The 21730-nt window shown below is 51.0% G+C and overlaps 1 protein-coding gene across 1 annotated transcript in view; it reads right to left on the bottom strand.

Annotated features, from left to right (window-relative positions):
- tnrc6c2 (trinucleotide repeat containing adaptor 6C2) overlaps positions 1 to 21730 on the bottom strand; it is a 51556-nt gene that overhangs the window by 14172 nt on the left and 15654 nt on the right. The window contains exons 4-11 of the mRNA XM_079730297.1: positions 17426 to 17782; positions 5291 to 8089; positions 3580 to 3786; positions 2842 to 3011; positions 2522 to 2596; positions 2315 to 2372; positions 1528 to 1670; positions 1260 to 1409 (exon numbers count right to left, since the gene is read on the bottom strand). Of these exons, the coding sequence (XP_079586423.1) occupies positions 1260 to 1409; positions 1528 to 1670; positions 2315 to 2372; positions 2522 to 2596; positions 2842 to 3011; positions 3580 to 3786; positions 5291 to 8089; positions 17426 to 17782 (3959 nt within the window). The remainder of the gene's footprint in view (positions 1 to 1259; positions 1410 to 1527; positions 1671 to 2314; positions 2373 to 2521; positions 2597 to 2841; positions 3012 to 3579; positions 3787 to 5290; positions 8090 to 17425; positions 17783 to 21730) is intronic.

Genomic DNA, 21730 nt, shown 5'->3' with positions numbered 1-21730 from the left:
TATTAGGAAGGTCACACTATACGATCACAGAGCCAGGAAATCGGGCGGAAGACTGGCCACACTACAAGATTCGAGGGTGCGATGCTCTACTTTGTATTTTTTTTGTGTTTTACTTTTTTGTCATAAAGGTTCCAGTTTTATGTCTGCTAAATTCAGCAACTCGTCCTCACAGTTGCGTTGCGCGTGACGAGCTATACAATTAGCACAGCTCCATCTAGTGGATGCATAACGCATCCCCAGTCAAACGTTTGACTGCAGTATCTTCTATGCTATGCGCCTTATAATCCGGTGCGCCCTATTTATGAAAAAAGTTCTAAAATAGGTCATTCATTGAAGGTGCGCCTTATAATCCGGTGCGCGTTATAGTGCGGGAAATACGGTAATCATATTGACCCTGCTTTGGTTTGGATGACAAAGAACCAACCATTTAACAGAGGCAGAAGTAGCCCACCTTTAGGGTCAATGCAATAGAGCAAATCTCATTTATTTTGGCCCCTGAAGGTCCATGTTTTCTTTTTAAAAAAATGTGGAAATCCAGCAGAGCAGTGCGTGTGCGCGTGTGTGTGTGTGTGTGTGCACTCAATAGCAAGTGCAGCCAGCTCAATTTAGTTCCAATTATTGTGCTTTCATTCACCTAGTAGTTTTTAAATGGTGAAAAGCAACAATTACTTCAACCAAAAGCCCTCCAAATCTTCCTCAGAATGGATTCTTTTGAGCATCTGGAAAGCTCCTTTGTGGCCAGGCCTTGTCGGAGCAGGCAGTGTGTCTAAAGCCTTTGTTTGGGCTTCAAAGACAGACATGCTGTTTTTCTGGGCCAGCCGCTGCCTCCAGGGCTGATACTATATAGGCCTCCACCATCTAGTTCCAATGGGCACTTCAGGCAAGGTTGCCAACACAATACAGGGGAACGCATTACAATTGAAAAAAACAGCCACTGGAGAATATGTGTGTATCTGTGTATGTGTGTGTGTGTGTGTGTGTGTGTGTGTGTGTGTGTGTGTGTGTGTGTGTGTGGCTAGTTTTGTGTATCTTCACCATTTCTGTTGTATGTGTGGCTGTTCTTCTCATCTCAGTTCTAGTTGGATTATTGCATACATAAATACCATAATGAACTAGTAACCAATGCTGGCTTCTTCATTGATGGCCTCCACAATGGAGACTACTAGCATGCATTGGTACCAGTGGGGGTCTGCCACAACATGCTCATATGTTTACAGAGCTCTATGTGCCCCTGTGTGTCTGCAGGGGAGGGGCTGTACCTGTCTGTTGTTCAAGTTTTGCATGGCCATCCCGGCGGGGCTGCCCTGTCCCAGACTGTGGCCAGGCAGACCGCTGTTGGACCCGGGAAGCTTCAGACCGGGGGAAGGCAGAAACGGTGAGGGGGGGGCGTCGTCAGACAGACCCCCGTCCTGGGGAGAGGGGAGGAGAGACGTTGAACCAACATGTATGCTCTGGTTGTCATTGGCTGTATGTAAACCTTAACATCAGCTATGGGGCTTAGTTGAATGTGTGGGGTGCGCTTGTTACCTTGTCAAGGAAAGCACTGCGATCGGAGGAGTCTTTGGGGTGGGTGGAGGGCCGGCAGCCCAGTGCCTTGCTCATGCCGTTGGTGTAGTCAGACATGGTCATGGCCCGCTTGTCCAGCTCCGTCTTCCTCTCTAGCAGAGCACCTGCAGGACATCAACCAGGGAATTAACCTCTCAAAACCCCGCCACCCACGCACACAAGGTTATTTTGCCGTCATAACATTGTTTTTTTACAGCATTGCATTTTAGTATGCCATAAAATATGTCCATTTTGTGGTTCCAAACGCTTCTTTTTACAATGCTTTAAATGAACTCTACAATTGCGTAAAGACAGCATTTTGGAAGGCATCTTTAATGCGCTGTCTAACGCGTTCAATAGCGCGTTTCTATAACAGTCAGAGGAGCTCCTCCTCTTGATTCTCGCAGTAATTATGAACCTTTTTCAACCAATCCACGATTACCAAAGTCAGACCACACCGGCCCATTAATGATCTTTCTATGGTCTATTGTGCATTGGGTGTTTAATCCATGTTAAATTCAGTAATACACTGTAGGCTAAACATTAGTGTAAGTGCTCAGAAAGTAGCGTTTGGTTCCGTATTTCTGTGTTCAACATAAATACATTCTTTATTGTAGGCCTACATCTATTATTCTTGATGTACAGTGTGGCGTTCTGTGTTTTAACGATAGGCAATATTAATATACCCAATAGAACAAATAACAACAATCGCTAAAGAATGTTTTGTTCACATGAATGCAAACACATACACTCACACACACACACTTACTCATAGCCTGGTCCAGATTCATGTTGTTGCTCTTCAGGGCTTCTTCAGCAGGATCTCTCTGTGCAAAAAACATAAAAAACAACATTACATCAGACAGCTTTCTATTAAATCCACTAATAAATATTATGAGAAAGAGTCATGGAAAGAGATGAAGCAAGTTTGGTGCGTTAATACGAGCGTGAAAGGGTCATGGATCGTGATTCATACCGGGAAGCCCATGTCAGTCAGCTGTTTGATGAGACGGCCCATGATCCAGGCGTCATCTGGCTTGCTGCTCATCTTCTGCCACACACACACACACACACACACACACACACACACACACACACACACACACACACACACACACACACACACAGTTGATCAACAGGATCGCTTTTTGATGCATTTCTCTTCCTATGTCCAGTGCCATTGATGAGAGGAGCGTACTGCTCTAAAACTTCATTTCCTCGCCTTTCTGTGCTAGTACGGCTGGTGTGTGCCCTTGTGTGCATGCACAGAGAATACAAAAGGACACATCCGCTAACCTTGCATGGGATCTTCTTGGGGCCATTGCCCCAGGAGTTGCAGGGAGAGCTGCCCTCCTGGGAGGTGGGACTGTTCCACATGTCCCCGTCGTCGGTGTGGTCCCATTGGCCACCAGACATGCCCATCTCATCACTGCTGCCTCCCCAGCCATCTTGCATAGGTTTGGGGCCTGCGAGGGAAAGAGGGTTAGACAGGAGGAACAATGTGGCTAACACTCAACCAGGATGACAACTATGAAATGGTGACGTTAACATGGCAAAATGCATCCGGTGCTCTGGGCTGGCATTTCGTCAGTTGGACCCGTCATGTTCAGTTTGACCACTTGGTGTCACTGTGGTTGTTTTTTTTTCTCTTCCTTCTCTACAACAAGAGCTTGCAATTTTTTCAGCTTTTTTCAACAAGAAACACAAATAACAAGGAGCGAGTGAAGCGTGGAATTGCATTAGTCTGGGAACAGCTCCAGCACCACTCACAAAGTTTTCAGAATCAGCACAAATGGAAGCTGTTCTGAAGAAACATCCCTTCTTAGTTCACTTCACTAAATGCAGTTGCATCATTTACTTAATGAAAAGTTTGCCCCCTTCCCCCCGCCAATCAGGAATATCCCTTTGGTGGGAAAACTGTCCAAGTCCAACCACTGCACACCTTCAACCCCATGAACCAGGAGAATTAGTGCATGCCCCGGAGCTTCCAACTGGGGTCCTGCGTGTGGGACCTGCCCTGTCGTCAGCCCTTACCTAGCTTGCAGGGCGCAGGGCCTGGGGGTCCTTGGGACCGGCCGTAGGGGCCGGAGGGGTCCGTGCCCCCGTCGGCCCAGCTGCCCATGCCGGCGGGGGGCTTCCCCCAGGCCGACGTGCCGTTGTCCACGGCCGAGGAGGGGGCGGCCGGCTCCCCCCACGCAGGCTCAGACTTGGCCTGAACGCTGCTGGGCAGCTCTCCCCAACCTGGAGAGACAACACACAGAATATATAAACACACACACACACACACACACACACACAATGATCTAATGTCGATCCCCCTGGAACAGATGCACCTTAGCAGCCTGTTGCTGCTAAGGCTAACGCTACGAAGCAAAGCATACGCTCTTCTAACGAGTGCGGTGGTCCTCTGGAGACCCAGTGACGTGCTGCAGCTACATGCTAATCAGCAGGCCACTCTGCCGAAGCCGTGCCATGCGTCTATATATAGAGGGGCGCTTTCTCCCCCTCGTCCTCTGCCAGCAGCACAACCTCCACAGGCAGTCTGGCTGCTGAGCCACTTTTCCCGTGCGCGTGTGTGCGGGCGTGTGTGGGTCTGTCAGAAAGGAGGAGGATGAAAGCATTTACTCGTGCCAGCCGCTGCGTGCCAGTTTAAGTGCTGGCTCACTCCCAGCCCCTCTTGTGCTCGCTCTCCCGCTCTCTCCCTTCATCTGCTGCTCCCTTATCAATCTGCCTTTGTTTCCCCCCTTCCATGTTCCCTCCGTCTCCGCTGAACCCCGCAACCCCTTGCCGCATCTCCAATTTCTCTCTTTTAGTTGACTGTTGTTCTGTGTGTGTGTGTGTGTCTGTGTGTGTGTCTGCGTCTGTGTGTGTGTGTGTCAGTGATTGTGCTTATGTATGGGAGTGTGTACCGGATCGAATGCTGGGTGCAGTGTAATGTCCAAGCAGCAGGGGGCAGTGTTCTCCTTCCCAACCATGTGTGAGAGCAGGCAGGGGACTGCGGTGTGAAGCGTTAAATCTCTGCCATGCCTATATGTATGGCCTTTGTCTGGCCGTAGCCTGTGTGAACGCAGCACGGTGCTATCTTAAGCCTTCAACACGCGGCCTTTATAATGTTTGCATGACCATTAAAAGATACTCTTAATAAGCATGTGGGCCTCTGCTGCTTAATAGCGATTGTTGGAAGAAGAACAAATTATTTTAATGTATTAATCCACGCATCGAAGGGTTTCCTTTGGAGATAGCGCCTCGCTAGTTTTCTAAAGCCATTTCATCCATTGTCCAGTAGAAAAACTAAATGTGCACTCAGGCTATTTTCAGTATAAATATTAGGACTGGGTCATTATCATAATGCCTTTCAATTAAGCATGCTGCTGGATGAAACGCTCAGGGCCAAAGCATCCCGGATCACTTTCTGATCACAGTGTGATGTCTCTCTTTCCCATTAGTGTAATAAACAAAATAGATAACAACCAAACACGTCTTGATAAGCCATAACAAAACCCTTTTTGACATGTATATTTTCCACTATGAATATTTGTTTGATGCTTACTGTTATTATCATGTCGATAGTTAATGTATTAACCCCAAAACATACAAAACTGTTGGATACAACGAATGGATCTGTACTTGGTATCATGCAATAGTAAGGATAAGGTTAAGGATTCGGTATTGAAATTGAAAAAACGCTGTTAAGTCATACCCGGACAGTAAATAGTCAGTAGAGAATATGAAGCATTTCTCTCACCTGGGTTGGCAATGGGGGGTCGACCCTGTGAGCCCCCACCCTGGTGGGGGGGGGGAGCGTTGGTTGATCCGTTGTTGTTGCCGTGGTTGTGGGGGTGAGCAGGGGGTTGTCCGTGGCCGGAGTGGTGGTGGTGCTGCATGTGATTAGGCGGTGGGTGGTGGTGGTGCTGGTTGTGATTGTGATTGGGGTTGCCGGGGCCGACTGAGTGAATGTTGTTGTTGTTTGCCGTCATGAACATGCCGCCGTTCTTGCCTTGTGGCGGTGGAGGTGGGCCGCCGTTACCCTGGTTACCGCTGGGGTGGTGGCGATCCCACATGTTGACCGACTTGCCGTTGCCGGTGGGGTCCCCCCAGGTGGCGGTGCCGTCGTCGATCTCCATCTTCCTGCGGATGGAGGGTGGGGAGGGCTCCTCCCAGCCCGTGGACTCTGCACCCTGCTCCTGTTTGCCCCCACCGCCTCCACCACCACCACCACTACCACCACCTCCACCTCCCCAGCCGCTCTGCTTCACTGTACCGGGCCCACCCCAGGACCCCATGCCACCTCCACCACCGCCTCCTCCGCTGCCACTGCTGCTGCTGCTGCTCTCCTGGGGCTTAGCGGAGCCCCAGCCGCCCTGCTGTGAGGGGCCGTTGGCCCGCTGGTTCTCTCCCCCCCAGTGGTTGGGCGCCGCGGCCGGGGTAGGCTTACCCCAACCCCCGGGTCCAGCTCCTCCTCCTCCTCCTCCTCCTCCTCCTCCTCCTCTGGTACTATCCTTCCATCCGCCTCCTCTTCCTCCTCCTCCTCCTCCTCCTCCTCCTCCTCCATCATTCCCGCCCTCTCCGTCCCACATGCCGTTGCGGGGGCTGTTTTTGTTGTTGTCCGTCTCTCCCCACTCTCCGGTGCTGGATCCGTTGGAGCCTCCGCTGCCGTTCCCCCAGCCCTGGGGGTTCTTGGGGCCCTCGCCCCAGTTAGCCTGCTGGCTCTTTGCGGGGGCCTCGCCCCAGCCGGGGGACTTCTCCTCGGTGCCCCAGGACTGGGGGCCTCCGTTCTTGGGGCCGTTGGCAGGCGTGGGCTCGCCCCAGCCGGCGTTGTGGCTGCCGCCGCTGCCATTGCTGTTGCTGTGGGGGGCCTTGCTCGCCGGCTGTGGAGGTTCACCCCATCCCGATCCGGTCTGGGCTGGCTGAGGGGGGGCTGCCCCCCAGCCAGAGGGCCCGCCGGAGCTCTCGTTCTTACCCCCGGAACATGGCCTATGGCCGGGGCCTGGGCCTGGGTTGGGGTGGGCCGTGCTTCCGTCCGAATGCCTGCCGTTGGAGGGGCCGCCGGTGGAGTGCCCCCCGGTGGAGTGCCCCCCGGTGGAGTGCCCCCCGGTGGAGTGCCCCCCGGTGGAGTGCCCCCCGGTGGAGTGCCCCCCGGTGGCGGGCCCCCCGCTGGAGGAGGAGCCCCCCCACTTGTCGGAGCCGCCGCCGCCGCTCTTCTCTCCGTCAGCGGCGGCCTCGTCCATCTCCCAGACCGTGTGCTGCCGGACGGGCGTCTGGCCCCAGCCGGTGTTGCACAGCACCCTGGGGTCCAGGTCCTGGCGGGGCAGCATGGGAGAGACGTCCATGCTGGAGGTCCTGTCCCGGTGGGAGCGCCCGTCAGTGCTGTCCCCGCTACCCTCGCTTGCGGGGGCCTTCCCGGGCTGCTGCCCCCAGGAGCCCAGATTCTGCTGCTGCTGCTGCTGCTGCTGCTGCTGCTGCTCCGGGCCGGACCCCGGGCTCCCGGCCTCGGCCGGGTCCCACCCCTTGGTGCCTTCACCTCCTCCCCCAGAGGGCTTCCCCCACTCCCCCCAGCTGCCACCGCCGCCGCCGCTCCCGCTGCCGCTGCTGCCCCCGCCGCTGCCCTGCCGGCCCCAGCCGGAGTGGCCACCCGAGGGGTTGGAGTCCCAGCCCGAGTCCTTGGCGGTGTCGGCCGGCTTGGGGTCCCCGCCCCCCCACACAGAGCTGCCCGCGAGCTCCTCGTTGAGCTGGGAGGACTCTGTAGGGGACTGGCCCCCCCAGCCGGGCATCCCATGGGCGGGGCTCATGGGCTCCGGGGCCTGCTGCTGCCGTTGAGTGTGGCTGGGCCCGTCGCCGCAGGGCTTCGCGGGCTCCATGCCGTAGGACATCTTGGCGCTGGACGAGGTGCGCTGCGCGTCGCCATCGTCGGGGCTCATCATGCCGCCGTAGCTGCCTTTGCCCGGGTCGCCCAGGATCCCGTTGGCCATGTTCCCGCTCATCCCGTGGGGCAGGGAGGCGGTGTTGGCCAGCCCGTTGGGGCCCATGCCCCCGCCCTCCTGTCCCAGGACCGGCCAGGCCGAGGGGTTGGCGGTAGGGGTCAGGTTCAGGCTGAAGCTGGCCGCGCCCCAGCCGTGCGGGCCGCCCGTTCGGCCGCCGTTCATCATGTCCTGTTTGCCGTCTGAGTACCAGCCGCGGCTGGCCATGCTGTTGGCCCCTATGGGACCCGGGCCCGTCAGCATGTTGGCGTTCCCCTTCAGGGAGGAGTAGTGGGCCTGCTGGCCTGTGGCCCCCGTGGCCATCCTCAAACCGGTACTGCTGCTACTACTGGGAGTACTGGCGGTGGTGGTGGCGCTGCTGTCTGTGGTCGCGTCAGCCCAGCCCAGTGGGCATTCTGACGCTGTCGAGTGCTTTGAGTCGCTGTTGGTGGACGGCCAGGAATTTGTGTCTGGACCCTTGATCACTTTGTCCCAGCTGCCGGCTCCGGAGGGGGCGTTGATTGGCGATGGAGCCCCCCAGTGGGATGTCTCATACTGGGCACCAGGGCCGACCTGGAGTGGCACGTCTGGAGAGAGGAGGAGGGAGAGGGATTAAATAAGGCACGGATGAGGGGAGGGAAATTAGGTTAAACTAAGGAACATTGTGTACTGCACTGCCATACAGGTCCCGGGACCACTTATATCTCCTTGGTTGGTTACTGCCGGCTATCCACACTGGGTAGGCAGGCCCGTTCACACCCCTGTCCCCGCCCGCCGCGTCATCATCAGGATACCCGGCCGAGGGGGCTGCGTGTCGTATCAGCCACGGCGCTCCCATACACCCCCCGCGTGCGCTGCCAGCCACGCGTAAACAAGACGCTCGGTCCTGCTGTCTCTGCTTCACCGTCGCTCTACTTCCTCCCCCGGCCTCACCATCCTCTGCAGTTTCTTCTCCCTCACACTCTTCCACCCTCCATCTTCTCTTAACACAAGCTAAAGGAATAATCCCTTTTTGGGTTGCTGAAAGGTCTTGAAACTGGCCCCGTCAAACTTTTAACAGAAGCGACCCCCACCCCCCCCCCCCCTGCCTCTTCCTCAACCTCGCCATTTAATCCTCTTCCCTCCGATCAGCACGCCACCCTTTCGTTTACGGTTCTCCTGCCCTCCACTTAGGGCTGGCCAATATCTTCATCCCTTCGCTCAATAATCCAAAGTACTTTCAAACAGCATTAATGTGTTTTATGAGACCCGCTCATGAATCCCAAACGCACGGTTAGAGACTCCTGCAGAGCGAGTCTGAGAAGATATGGTAATCAAAGGCATCGCATTAGCCTAAACATTTTCCAATAAAAACAAAAATGTCCAGTGCACATATTGCGTCACCTTTAGTACTTAGGACTAATAAAACGGCCACAACACGACCATACATGGATTCCCGGGGAATCAAAAGCGGCGGCCATCCCTATTTGGTGGGCCCTATTTCTCCTCAGCAACGCTCACCTCTCTACCTCTGCAAGCTCCTACTTCTATTCCTCCTCTTTTCTTCCTCTATGCTTGTCCCCCCCCCCACCACCCGCCCCTCCCCCCGTACAGGCGCCGCCAGCCAGCGGGCCATCCGTCTCCATTGTGGCTCTCCCGGCCGGGCCTGTGAAGGGAGGACCGAGTGGAACGCTGCTCATTTATTGGAATGAAACAGAGACGGCTCCCCATCCATCACTCCCTACGCTCCGCCAGGCCCCGCTCCGCCTCCTCCGCCCAGCCGCCTCCACCCTCTGCGCGCACAGGAGCCGCCTGCCCATTCCTCAGCCCAACGTGTGACCGTCAAAAGGTGTGCGTTTAGCACAAGTGTGCACTTTCGGTAATGTCTGATTGGGTGTGTGTGTGTGTGTGTGTGTGTGTGTGTGTGTGTGTGTGTGTGTGTGTGTGTGTGTGTGTGTGTGTGTGTGTGTGTAAATGCTTTGACACTGTTGAGAACAGGGAACCCGGAGAAAGCACACTGGTCCTGGCCTCTTTTGTGCTGCAAACTCTGCAATCCCTGCACAGCTTCTGCTGTCTCTAGCCTACACCATGTTATACTGCTGGGGTTGTTATCAATTCAGTTCTGTAAACAGCTGCAAACGCTGACAAAAGGTGTCTACGTCAGACACTGGCCTTGGTAACCTCAACAAAATGTATTAAATGAGGGTACTAAAGATTCACAGCACAACGTGGTATCACTCACACAGACACAAACGCACGCGCAATCTCATTAGGCACTCATGTGGCGATCAATATGAGAACTAATAATAGACTGATTGGATGGTATAAGGGGGTAATCAATCAGTGGCTGACAGCTAATCAATGTTCTTATTAATGCTAGTGGGGGAGAGAAGAGGGGCTATCGATCCTACATGCAAACGCTCTTCTGGCTGCTAGGATTGCCCCCATGCACTCCACTGGCACACCAATGAGGGCCATTTAAATTCCACACACACACACACACACACACACACACACACACACACACACACACACACACACACACACACACACACACACACACACACACACACACACACACACACACACACACAGGATAAAGAGCCGTGGCTGTTTTAAATAAAAAGCCAGCTATGTAATAAACACAACTGACACGTATTCCATCACAGCTGCCTTTCATATAAACATTATTTTCATTGCACACACATTGTCGCACTATATTACTGTTATAGCATCAAAAGATGCGTTCTCGCCGACGATACTTCTAAAAAGTCCCCAGTTGAGGCTTTAGTAAATGTGAGCTAACATACTGACTGTCCACCACAGATACCTTTACATTCTGCTCATCAGCCGTCCACACCATGTCACATCATCCTCTTACAAATAACCTTAAACACCACAAATGTATCAAACCCAGTGCTCCGGACGTGCCACCGGTGTCGGCGTGGTTCACTAACCCTTAATTACCGGCTTCATCCTGTGGTTCTGTCAAATATCAGCCTGTTTTGCCAAATGAACCGCCTTACTTTCTACTTGGTTGCTTTTAGCCTCCATTAGATTGTTGCTGCTATTTACAATATTGCTAATAATGCATCTGTTACCTAGTACTCAAAAAACGATCTTGTTAGATAAGACAGGGAAGGTGTTATTGCTTGAATCCCATAAACACACAATCATTTTTTTAATCTTTTTTTTTTTTTTTAGATACAGCAGAGTTAACATTTCTAAGCTGTGTTAACCCCAACGGACTTATCCCCTCGCCCCAGGAGCCATTATCCTGTTACCTTTTTAGTGCACGCAGTTCACAATCAGCACCACACAGAGAAACAAAAACAAAGGTGAAAATGAGCACCAGCCGATCATATCTATTTTTTCCTTTTTATTTTGGTCATAGCATCGATGAAATAAAACAACAACCAAGCAGTGCTGGACTCCATCACACCATCACTGATCAAAGACATGTTATCATAATTGAGTTTCTGATTGGCAAAGAGGAGCAGCCTGGAGGCTTTGCAGTGTTATCGTTGCTTAAAGGTATGAGTTTTCACCCACGGCAAACACAGACTTCATTCTCCAAGCTCTCATGTATTTTAGTTATGTTTTAATGAAAGACACAAATGCCTTGTTCAAACGTCTGACACCCTGTCATATCTATTTTTACAGAAAAAACACATTAAACGCTTCACCAAATGTGATATCTTGTGCCTTAAATGTCAAGGTTCACCGTTCCAACTGAGAGTTGAACATAACCCAAGCCATGCGGCTGTGTTTGTCTGTGTGTGTATGTGTCCGTGTGTCTGTGGGCATGCGTACAAATGTTTTTGTCTCTTAGACAGTGGGTGCTCTGCCAGAGCTGGTCTGGCATGCATTCAGCTCCATTGTTTTTTGCCCCCGCCTGCCAAGAGAGTAAGAAGAGAGCCTGACCTTAAAAGACCCCGAACATCAGCATTAAAAAAAATTGAGCTCAGGTTTCTAATTCAGCAATCATTGCAAGGTTGGGATTTTCCATGACTTCAAGGTGTTTTGACTTTCTGCACAGAAATCTCCCACTCTCTCACTGCCTCTCTCGGACATTTCATCAAGTCTGACTTGTAGCCAAGCTGCTTTGAGGCTGTTCTGCGTCCTGCATTTTCAGCCCCAGCCCCCACACTGCCTCTGACACATTTTTCAGCCTCGGTTTTTATTTTGCTGTAGTATACAGGAATAGGCTGTGTGATGAATTAATCACAGTCTCGAAATGCAGCCTTATTTTGGAGTACATCTGTAATACTGCAAGAACCTCAAATAAACGGGCAAAACACCCCACAAGGAATGAAAAGGAGAGCTAGACGCTGAGCCTGCTGAGGGAGGGAGAGAGAGAGAGAGAGAGAGAGAGAGAGAGAGAGAGAGAGAGAGAGAGAGAGAGAGAGAGAGAGAGAGAGAGAGAGAGAGAGAGAGAGAGAGAGAGAGAGAGAGAGAGAGAGAGAGAGAGAGAGAGAGCAAGGGAGAGAGTGTAAGACTGTAGTGGAAAATTACTGGAAGAGAGGATCACTAGCGCCATCTTCAAAGGGGCTTAGAGGGATGGGGTACTGCAGCAGTGGCTGCTACCCCCTCCAACATCAAAGTCTGACAGTGGGCCAGGACACTGCTGCTGGCTGCGCAACTTAGCATGTCTGGTTCTATGTAGCAGAAGGGAGCCATTTTTATAGCACAGTCTTCATTTTGAACATGTGTATATGCATGAATACATATAAATAGGCATGTGCATTCATGCATATACATGTTCAGGTATTTATATTTACATGTATGCGTGAAAAGATACATACATAGTCATTAGCTCGCTTGTGTATGCCTGTGTATATACGTGTGTATGCAAATCCGTGCACATGTATAACGTCTGCCCATAGTTCTGCACGACTACATATTTATACCAACATGCATTTAGCTTAGCTTAGCATGCAGTTAATGCTGCAGCCTACAGCGTCTCGCCGTCTCAACTCCTCTCCACAAAAGCCCTCCTCATTTAAGACATATCTGTTCAAGCAGAAGACCAGATGGCTATCCTGTACACGTATGTTTGTGTTTCAGTGATGCTGGGCCTCATTCATTAGTAGGACATTGTCACCAAAATAAAACAAAACAATAGACAGGGAGGGGGACGACGACGACTCGTTCCGCTGAATCACGCTGCCTCTTTTGTGTGGGAGTGCTAGACTGTTTTGCGTGGGTACCTTGGCGCAGTCTTCTGCTCAACACAGCAGCCGTATACGGTACCTAGACCAAAGCTGAAATACAGCAAGGCTTTTGAAATGTGTGTGGGGGAGGGGGGAGGGAACGGGGGAAAAGGGGGGATATCCACCATAAATGGGATGTGTCGCCCGGGGTGGTCAGGGTGGGGACAACAATGACAACGAGGGAGCTAGCTCCTGCCATGCCAAGCTAGCCGTGCGGAGACAGAAATAGTCGGGGGATGAGCCCTGGGTAATGAGACTAGCTGGCCTTATAGAGATGGGATGGTAGCCAGGAATTAACACCCCCCCTCCCCCCCCAGCCTGCTCAGTAGGAAAGGACCATTAGGAACGGCAGGAGATGGAGGTAGAGAGAGAGAGAGAGAGAGAGAGAGAGAGAGAGAGAGAGAGAGAGAGAGAGAGAGAGAGAGAGAGAGAGAGAGAGAGAGAGAGAGAGAGAGAGAGAGAGAGAGAGAGAGAGAGAGAGAGAGAGAGAGTGAGAACAAGCGTGTGGGGGGAGGGGCTGGCACGATAATGTTGGCAAGGGATATGAATGAGAGATTACAGAAGACAGAACACCGACCGAAAGAGAGAGAGGAGAAAAGAAAGAACATGTGGACTAATAATCACTGCACTGAAGAGCAGAGGTCCTGCTTTGTTTTTGTTTTTCTGCGCGCGTCTCCCCCAAAGGAATAGTGTTGTTAGCTTGTTAGCCTCACAGTGCGAAGCCCCGCCCCCGGCACGGCATTCTTCTCCTGCTCCCGAGCCACGAGACCCCCTCTCCTGCCAAACACCACCCGTTCATCAGGACCTCTGACGCTACGCTTTAGTTCTACTTTTGTCCCCCCCGACAGAGCCTGTCCAACCCCCTCTCTCTCTCTGTGACGGGAGACTTCCGCAAGGGGGGGGGGGGGGGGGGGACACCACTCAAAGAGAGGCGCCTGTTGTTCTCCTTCTTCCGGAAGCTGGAAAAAATAATAAATAAAAAGGAGAGAGAGAGAGTGACAGAGAATGACGGAGAGAGACGGAGAGAAAGAGAGAGCGAAAGAGAGCATGCGCTAGTGAACGGTCACAGGAGGGTTTAAACCCTCACCCTTCATGTCTGTTTACCTCCGCAGAGAAAAGACAGAATAGAAGGAAGAAAAAGTGCTGGCAGAGACCGAGCTAATGAAGCCACCAGGGGTTTTCTATCTGAACGTCTGCCTGTGCGTGCGTGCGTGCGTGCGTGCGTGCGTGCGTGCGTGCATGCGTGCTTTGGGAGCACCCTCCTACTTGTTACCAAGAATACTTCCCTGGCGCCATTAGGGCCCATTGCTGTTGTGATGATCTGACGGTTTAAGACGGTACAAATAACTGAGATCTGAGGCTGGGTTGAGTTCACATCTTCACAGGGAAGCGTTTCAGAGGAGCAAGGCGGAAAAACACCAGAGAAACACAAGGCTAAAATACTGGGAATAGTTCCACAAAGCGTCTCTGAACGACGGCTTTATTTTGTTTCTTCGTGGTTGAACCCCAGAGGTGCCATTCACACAATGCCTTGCAGTTGTAATGCATCATATTTTCACATATTTCATCATAATCAAGAGCCATTATGAAAGAAAGCGGCGGCGCCCGGGTAAATATGTGAAACCTATAATGTGAATAACATGGTGTTGGCAAGTGTGCCATTGCTGTCTAAAGGAAAAGGCTAAATCATCTCTAAAGGCGTCTCTAATCTCTACATGCATGTGTTTTAAGGGAAACGTGAGCCACATAAGCAGACTTCTTGGTGGTATTGCATTACAGCAGTCATGTAATCATGCCTTTGTTTAGTTGCTGCTTTGGTCTGGAGGATATACAATGCCTTGTACAACGCCGTCACCAAGTAGTAGCATTCTAGATATAGAAATGAGCAATTATTGTCGTCTTGTTTGCTAATGCCACGTAAAGGTTTCACTGAAAGATAAGGCATCACTGGTAGGTCAATAGTGACCCGCTCCTCGGATGGCTTTGAACAACAACGCTCAGTCCTTTCAGTCAATGCATTTTTCTTTTGCATTTATTTCAAGCAGAAGCCTGAAAAGAAGGATCATTGCACGGCTTTACCTGGAAATGAAATGGGTCCGACAAGCAGGGGCCCCTCTATGTGTTAAACCCCCCCCCCCCCCAGAGCCTTCTGGCCATGGACTCAGTCTGGGCGAGCATCAGACAGCTGTTGGACCGCAGTTCCCACAATCTGCATGTCTTAAGGACCCCCCCCCCCCCCCCCCTCCAGCCCCCTCCTTGAGAGCCAAGAGCACCTGCTATGGGGGAGGCTGCTGACAGACTGGCTGACTGGGTGCTGTGCCCCGCTCAATGGGCCTCCGTCAGCTGGAGACACTGGGGTTGGGGGGGGAGGTTAGGGGAAGAAGAAGGGTCTGTCTGGAGTTTGGGGCAATTATAAGGAGGATCAGAGGTCATGTGGGAGGGGTGTGAAAAAAAATCACTCGGCCTTGTAAGGTGGGGGGCAGGGTGTGTGTGTATTTATATATTTATTTATATATATATATATATATATGTATATATGTGTGTGTGTGTGTGTGTGTGTGTGTGTGTGTGTGTGTGTGTGTGTGTGTGTGTGTGTGTGTGTGTGTGTGACGGCTAGCCTGCAGGGCAGACAGTGATCGGAGAGGACACAACTAGGTCAGCACAGGGTGTTCTTCTGACTGCTGCTGTGTGTGTGTGTATGTGTATGTGTATGTGTATGTGTGTGTGTGTGTGTGTGTGTGTGTGTGTGTGTGTGTGTGTGTGTGTGTGTGTGTGTGTGTGTGTGTGTGTGTGTGTGTGGGGGGAGGGGGTTGCAGTGAGTTTGGTTGTGTGTGTGTGAGAGAGGGAAGTTTGTGTCATCTGAACCCCCTAGAGCCACAATGACCTCACCAGAGAAGTCACAAACGTGTCCTGAAATGACCTTAGATTCAAAAGATCAAACCACCGCGGGTGCTGTTTGTTAAACACTATTCAGTACAGATTTTTTCAGTTCCTTGTATTACACTGTGAGAATGTGTCTTCAATCTTCAGTCACTTTAAAGAATCAGCCGTTTGTTCTTGGCTCTTGACTTACTGTTAGTGTTAGGGTTAACTCTGAAATAAGACTCTCTTCTCTAAACACTTAATAAATAATCTATGTCAATCTACAGTATTACATTTAACCACTACATTTTAACCACACTGGTTAAATAGTTAAAGTGAAAACTTCCACTGCAAGATCAAAGTTGTTTTCAATTGCATCATGACATTTGCCCAATCTGCTGAAGAGGTGAGCGCAGACTGTGTACTTCCTGTGTAACTGACGTCTGCGACATTACAGCAAAATGGCCAGTAGCCCGAGGCTACCAACTGGCCAGGGCCTCGGGGAGGAAGGGAAGATGCGCCAACCTGCCCAGGGCTACTAGGCCGGGGGCTATGTAGGGGCCCTCGGGAGGGCCAGGGTGAGGGAGTGATCCAATGAGCATCGGCACTAGTTGAGTAGACCAAAGATGAGGTAATGGAAAGGTCATGTTGGGTGAACGGTATGACCAGATAACAACAGTGCAGAGAAAAGAAGACAAAAGAAGACTAAAGAAGACACGCGGCCTCTTGGGGCCGTTGTCGTCCATAGGGACTGAAACCAGGATTAAAAACAAAACACCCGTTTAGCTAGAGTCAGTCACTTTGATTAAAGTGACATGACAAAGTGTTTTCACACAGGCAAATGGCAAGTGAAAGTGAATGCTGGTTGTAGCCTTGCATGGTTGACACCGCTGTCGGTGTGTGAATGTGTGCATGAATGGGTGAATTTTAGGCAATATTGTAAAGCGTTTTGAGTGGCCACTGGATAGAAAAGTGCTATATAAATGCCGTATAAAAGCCTATTTGGCTTTGAATACCACCTGCGGCATTCCCCGGATTCATGAAATATGAAGACAGCTACAGAGCGGAAGAACAACACAGAGAACAACTCAGGAGATGAAGACAGCCAAATAGCTAGGAACAGGAATAGTTATCAAGGCTCAGGGGATTAAAACAGCAAACGAGCTAGGAACAAGAATAGTTATCACGGCTCAGGAGATGAAAACAGCTAACTTTCTAGGAACAGAAATAGTTATCAAGACTCAGGAGATGAAGAGGGCTAACTAGTTAGGCACAGGAATAGTTATCAAGGCTCAATTGCTACTTTCCTAGCGTCTGCCGTTTGCCCAGATGCTGTTTTTGGTGTATAGCAACCTTATAATTAACTCCCAAATATAATACAGAAAAAAGGTTGAGTGGTGTTCCAATCCATAAGTGCTTGGATAGGAGAGTATAAACAGCCCGCCCCCCACTTAACTCACTTTGTTCACTTCACTTCGTAAAACAAATATGGGCCTTGTTAAACTTCGAAGAGAGGACAACCTTTGGCAGGACACATAATCTCAGAGGGGCCATGGGAAGGTAGAAACCAGAGCAGATGGAAGTACAGCTAATGGCATTCATCCCCAACAAATACAGACTGGACCATAAGAAGCAATGTTTATGGACCTCTTGATAAGAGATTGGACGTGATCCCTTCACCACCAGCGTAACCTTTACGTACCTTTAAAAGAACTGCACCTCGGTCCTTCAAACGATGCTTCAAGCTCGCTTGACACTAATCCGACCCAGTAGGAAATGTTCACATTGCACTTACTAAAGCAGAAGTCGAGGACTACCCCTCGATGTCCCGGCCGAGCGACTCTGTGAACATTAAAAGCGGGTGCTCACCTGGAAGGCGCTTGGCAGCGTTCGGTGCGTCGCTGGAGGAGGCGCTGGGCAGGGGGGGACCTCCGAGGGGTCCGGCGGGCAGAGGCTGGCCTCTCTTCAGCAGCTGCTTGTGTTCCTGCTGGCGGAAGCGCGGGGGCACCTCTCTGGGCGGGTAGCGGGTGCTGGCTGAGGACGTCTGGCACTGCTGCTGCTGAGGGGGGCCGGGACTCGGGGTATGGCCGGCAGCGGAGGCACGCTTGCCATTGCCGGAAGAAGCGCAGGAGGGGGAAGAGGTAGCGAGGGACGGCGTGGGACTGGAGGGATGGAGGTGATGGCGGGGCGGGCCAGGGCTCGGCGTAGTAGCCGCAGGCGCTGGCACTGGGAGGGAGGAGACGCACACAGCACCGTGTTAACTCCTTCAGTTGAACCAACACTTCGCATTTCAATGTGACTGTCAGAGGTGCACAAATCGTTACAAGGCAACATATCTGCCCACACACATATCTAGTGTTGGACCTATTGATCCTTTTAGCCAGCATTTCCGACATAATACATGACTGTCAGGACCTTGCACCACATGAGCCATGTACTATTGCAACTGTGAAGGCATTTGTATCGGTCGATGTGTGTTGATGTCCTTTTGTAGTCCTCAACCCCCTCTTCATGGTAATGCAATCGCTGCTATGATAGTTGCACCCTGGAAAGCCAAGCAAATTGCAGTAGATTGCGCTTTTCCTGCGTCATATTTAAACAATACGAACAGTTCAACAACAATCATGATGTTACATGAAGTCCCCGGCTCGACAAACATTTCCTCACAATGGCTCAAAATAATTGAGTCCATGATGTTCTGATATGCGACCGCACATGACTTTAAAGTTACATTCAAGATTGTGCAATGCACACCCACGCGCCCTACCCCACACACAGGGCCCCCACACGCACACATACCCATACTTGAACACTAAGGCAGTCCTGTGAGGCCGCTCTGGGGGTTGGGGTAAGTGAATTCAGGGGTGAGGTATTCGCAGTGCTTGCCAAAAGCCTGTCCTGCAGTACTGGTAAAGAACAGAGGTCCATTCACTGGAGAGCAACACTAATCCAGATGTCAGTCTACCTGCATTAAAGAACACTCACACAGACACACGCACACACACACAGCAACACAACAGGAAGGCGATTTCTCCCCAACCTATGTGGTAAAGGCCAAATATCGGCATGGAGTGAAGCCACAGCCTGTAATAGTGTGACACGTTACCAGACCCACGCTCACGCACACGCGCGCCCTCTGCAGAAGCGCTGCTCGCTGCAGGCTCCGGGCTGCAGCTGGTGACGCATGACTGATGAATCCAGCTCAGCCCTCCTGATGCTGCCCTGGCCAATCACCACGCAGGACGCAGGGTGCACCACACACCCCCGCCTCCCGCCTCGTTCCAACCAACCCCCGGATCTGCATGTCTGCCTTTCTGTCTCCTTCTGCTGCCCCTAAAAAGGCAGAAATGTGGCTCTGCTTGCCCTTTGCACATGATCACATTCTGTAGAGTGGTAAAGGAGATCAAGCAACATAGTGTTTCCTCCAACAACACTGTACTTTACACTATTCAAATCACACATATCACAACAAAGGACAAACAAAATCACCCTGACAACAACAGAGCCTGATGCGCGATCGTGGCTTATGTACTACCTTGGTCGTATGGGTTACAACATTTGGGTTAGTTTCTATTGGTTTGATTGGCTTTAGTAAATCTTCCGTGGATGTTTTGGGCAGACGGAGAGCACCGCGTAAGCGTCATGATGATGACACAGCCAAAAGGTTGGCGTCCAAGCGCAGAGAACAAAAGGTGTTAGGGGTTGGAGAAAACTTGTGCATGCGCGCGCGTGTGTGTGAGGACTAAACAACCCCCTTCACCAAAGCACACTTACCCTAACATAGCATGAAATTATTTAGTGCGTGGTCTGTCATTTTTGTCAAAGGGAAGATCTTTTCTTGATCAATAATAAATGTGTAAAGTGCTTTGAGGGGAGACAAAAAAAACAAACCGGTATCTCAGGGAACCTGGGGGTGGCAGGGGGACCAAAAGAATGATCAGTCGTAGAACGTCAGTAAAAGGGAATTCTGCATTCACTCAGAGAACGAGCAGATGAATTACCAAATGATCAAGGTCAATTACACAAAGATTAAAACCATTTTAGCAAAAGGCGTTAAAATAAGGTTTAGAGTTTTGATTAAAGCTACCATCTTTAAATGGCTTCCACTTGTCCTTGTTGAGGGACTCTTGTGATAGAGTCGAGTGCCATCATCATTCTCTCCTCAGACCAAGGGCAGAATCATGGAATATACACAAGTCTCCCTGGTTCCCCCCACACACCTTATTAATTAACTGCTCACTTTTCCAGTGCTCGTTCTCTGTGAGCGCTCCAATCTGAGGGGGGCCAACCAAGCTCTTCCTGTCATTCATTTCAGCTTCCAATCTCATCTCATCTGCACTGCTGACCTGCAGCTGGTCTGGCACTCTGACACCCCACACCCCGCTGAGCCGATAACAGACGGACTGAAGGAGAGCCCAGGAGAGAGAGGAGAAGACATATTAAAGTAATAACCGAGAGGCGAGGAGGAGAGGAACGCGGGTCTGGGTTTGATACCCAGGAGTGCGTCTGGCGCAGATGTGCTGTCTGTGTCTGGGTGTACAGTATAAAATCTAATAAAAACACTCTCGCCGAGCTGAAGGTCCAAGTGCAGAAACACGGAGCATAAGCTGTAATGAGACCGCAGTATAAACACTCTTTGAGTAAAAGGAGTTTGGAGGAGCAGCAACCCATTACGAGGAGCGTGGGGGCCTTCGGAGGGTCTGTTAATGGAGTGGAGCTGAATGAGGGACAACCTCCAATAAAACGCTCTGTCCACCCAGCGTCACTCCGACCTCGGCCCTCCACTCCCTCCTCATCGGATTCATTGATTAATCACACACAAAACGAGAGAGAGAGAGAGAGAGAGAGAGAGAGAGAGAGAGAGAGAGAGAGAGAGAGAGAGAGAGAGAGAGAGAGAGAGAGAGAGAGAGAGAGAGAGAGAGAGAGAGAGAGAGAGAGAGAGAGAGAGAGAGAGATGCAAGAGAGTTTGTGTTTGAGCTAAAGAGGCACAAGGGAAGAAGGAAACAAAGAACGCACAAATAAAAGAGTTGCGGAGAAAACAAAATCTTGAAACTAAAAGCATAACAGGAAAAAGGGGTAGGGGTGGGTAGTTCTAGCCGAGCATCTCCTCCGATTGGCTGGCTTGGCCCCCAGTGCCATGCCGACCAAGGTTCCAACATCCCCTGTTGTCTATTGTCTGCAGCGCTGCGTTCATATGCAGCGCTGCTTCTACGCCAGAGGGGGGATGGGGAGCAATTTGCCACAAGCACGTCTGCACCCCACCCCCCCCCCAAGCTGCTTTCATTAGCCCTCCGAAAACACAACCCTCAGCCACGAACCAACCAGGAAGCACACTTCCTTGCTAAAACCAGTAAACACCAGTATACATAACATGTGTTTGCAATGTATCAACGTTGCAGATAATATAAAACCCGGGTGTGCTACAATGCCGTTGTGTTTCTGAAGCACAGAAAGCCCCGCGCTAAAGACGTCTTAGCTCGTGTTTAACAGCGAGTAGAGATCTGATGGTTAATAAAAGTCAACAAAACGCTTGATGCACACACCGATGCAATAATACCGTGTTGGCTTCACTCCAGGCTTTGTAGCCTGCAATAAGACCTGAGCGGCTAACAAATGCCTTAAAACAAAGGAGTGAACCAAACTATTATTAGAGGTAAACGCATTCCACCCGCTGAGGAATCCCTTGTTCAAGGGAGCTTTGGTTACATCTGAATACCCTTTTAAAATGTTGACTTCCATTCTAATTACAGTATGGCAACTGCTGAAGCCGGATGGTAATTTATTGATGCAGTCAGTGAATTAACTGAAAGAGGATGTAGCCAGGGGTAAAACCTTTATTGATATCATTGATAAAGATTTGTGACGTATTGTGGGATGCGAGTGGTCATTATATTATAAAAGAAAATTACGGAACCCGTTAAGGGACACGAGAAAGTATCTGGTGCTCACGAGAAAATATCTTGTGAGCAAGAGAAAGTGTCTCGTGAGCACGAGAAAGAATCTCGCTGTGCGTGTGAGTGACGTCAGCGAGTGAGTCGAGAGGAAAGCGAGCGGTAGCGTGTCAGTTTAGTGATGTAATGTACGAGTCAGGGTTGTGTGTAAGAATAAAGTACCCAGCCTGCCAAGAATCGGTGGCCGCTTCGTTCCAACTATATTCCGACCTATAAGCAGACC

This window comes from Pollachius pollachius (genome assembly GCF_949987615.1).
Source record: "Pollachius pollachius genome assembly, chromosome: 2".
In the NCBI taxonomy this organism is placed as follows: Eukaryota; Metazoa; Chordata; class Actinopteri; order Gadiformes; family Gadidae; genus Pollachius; species Pollachius pollachius.
This window is presented reverse-complemented; position numbering and strand designations above follow the sequence as displayed.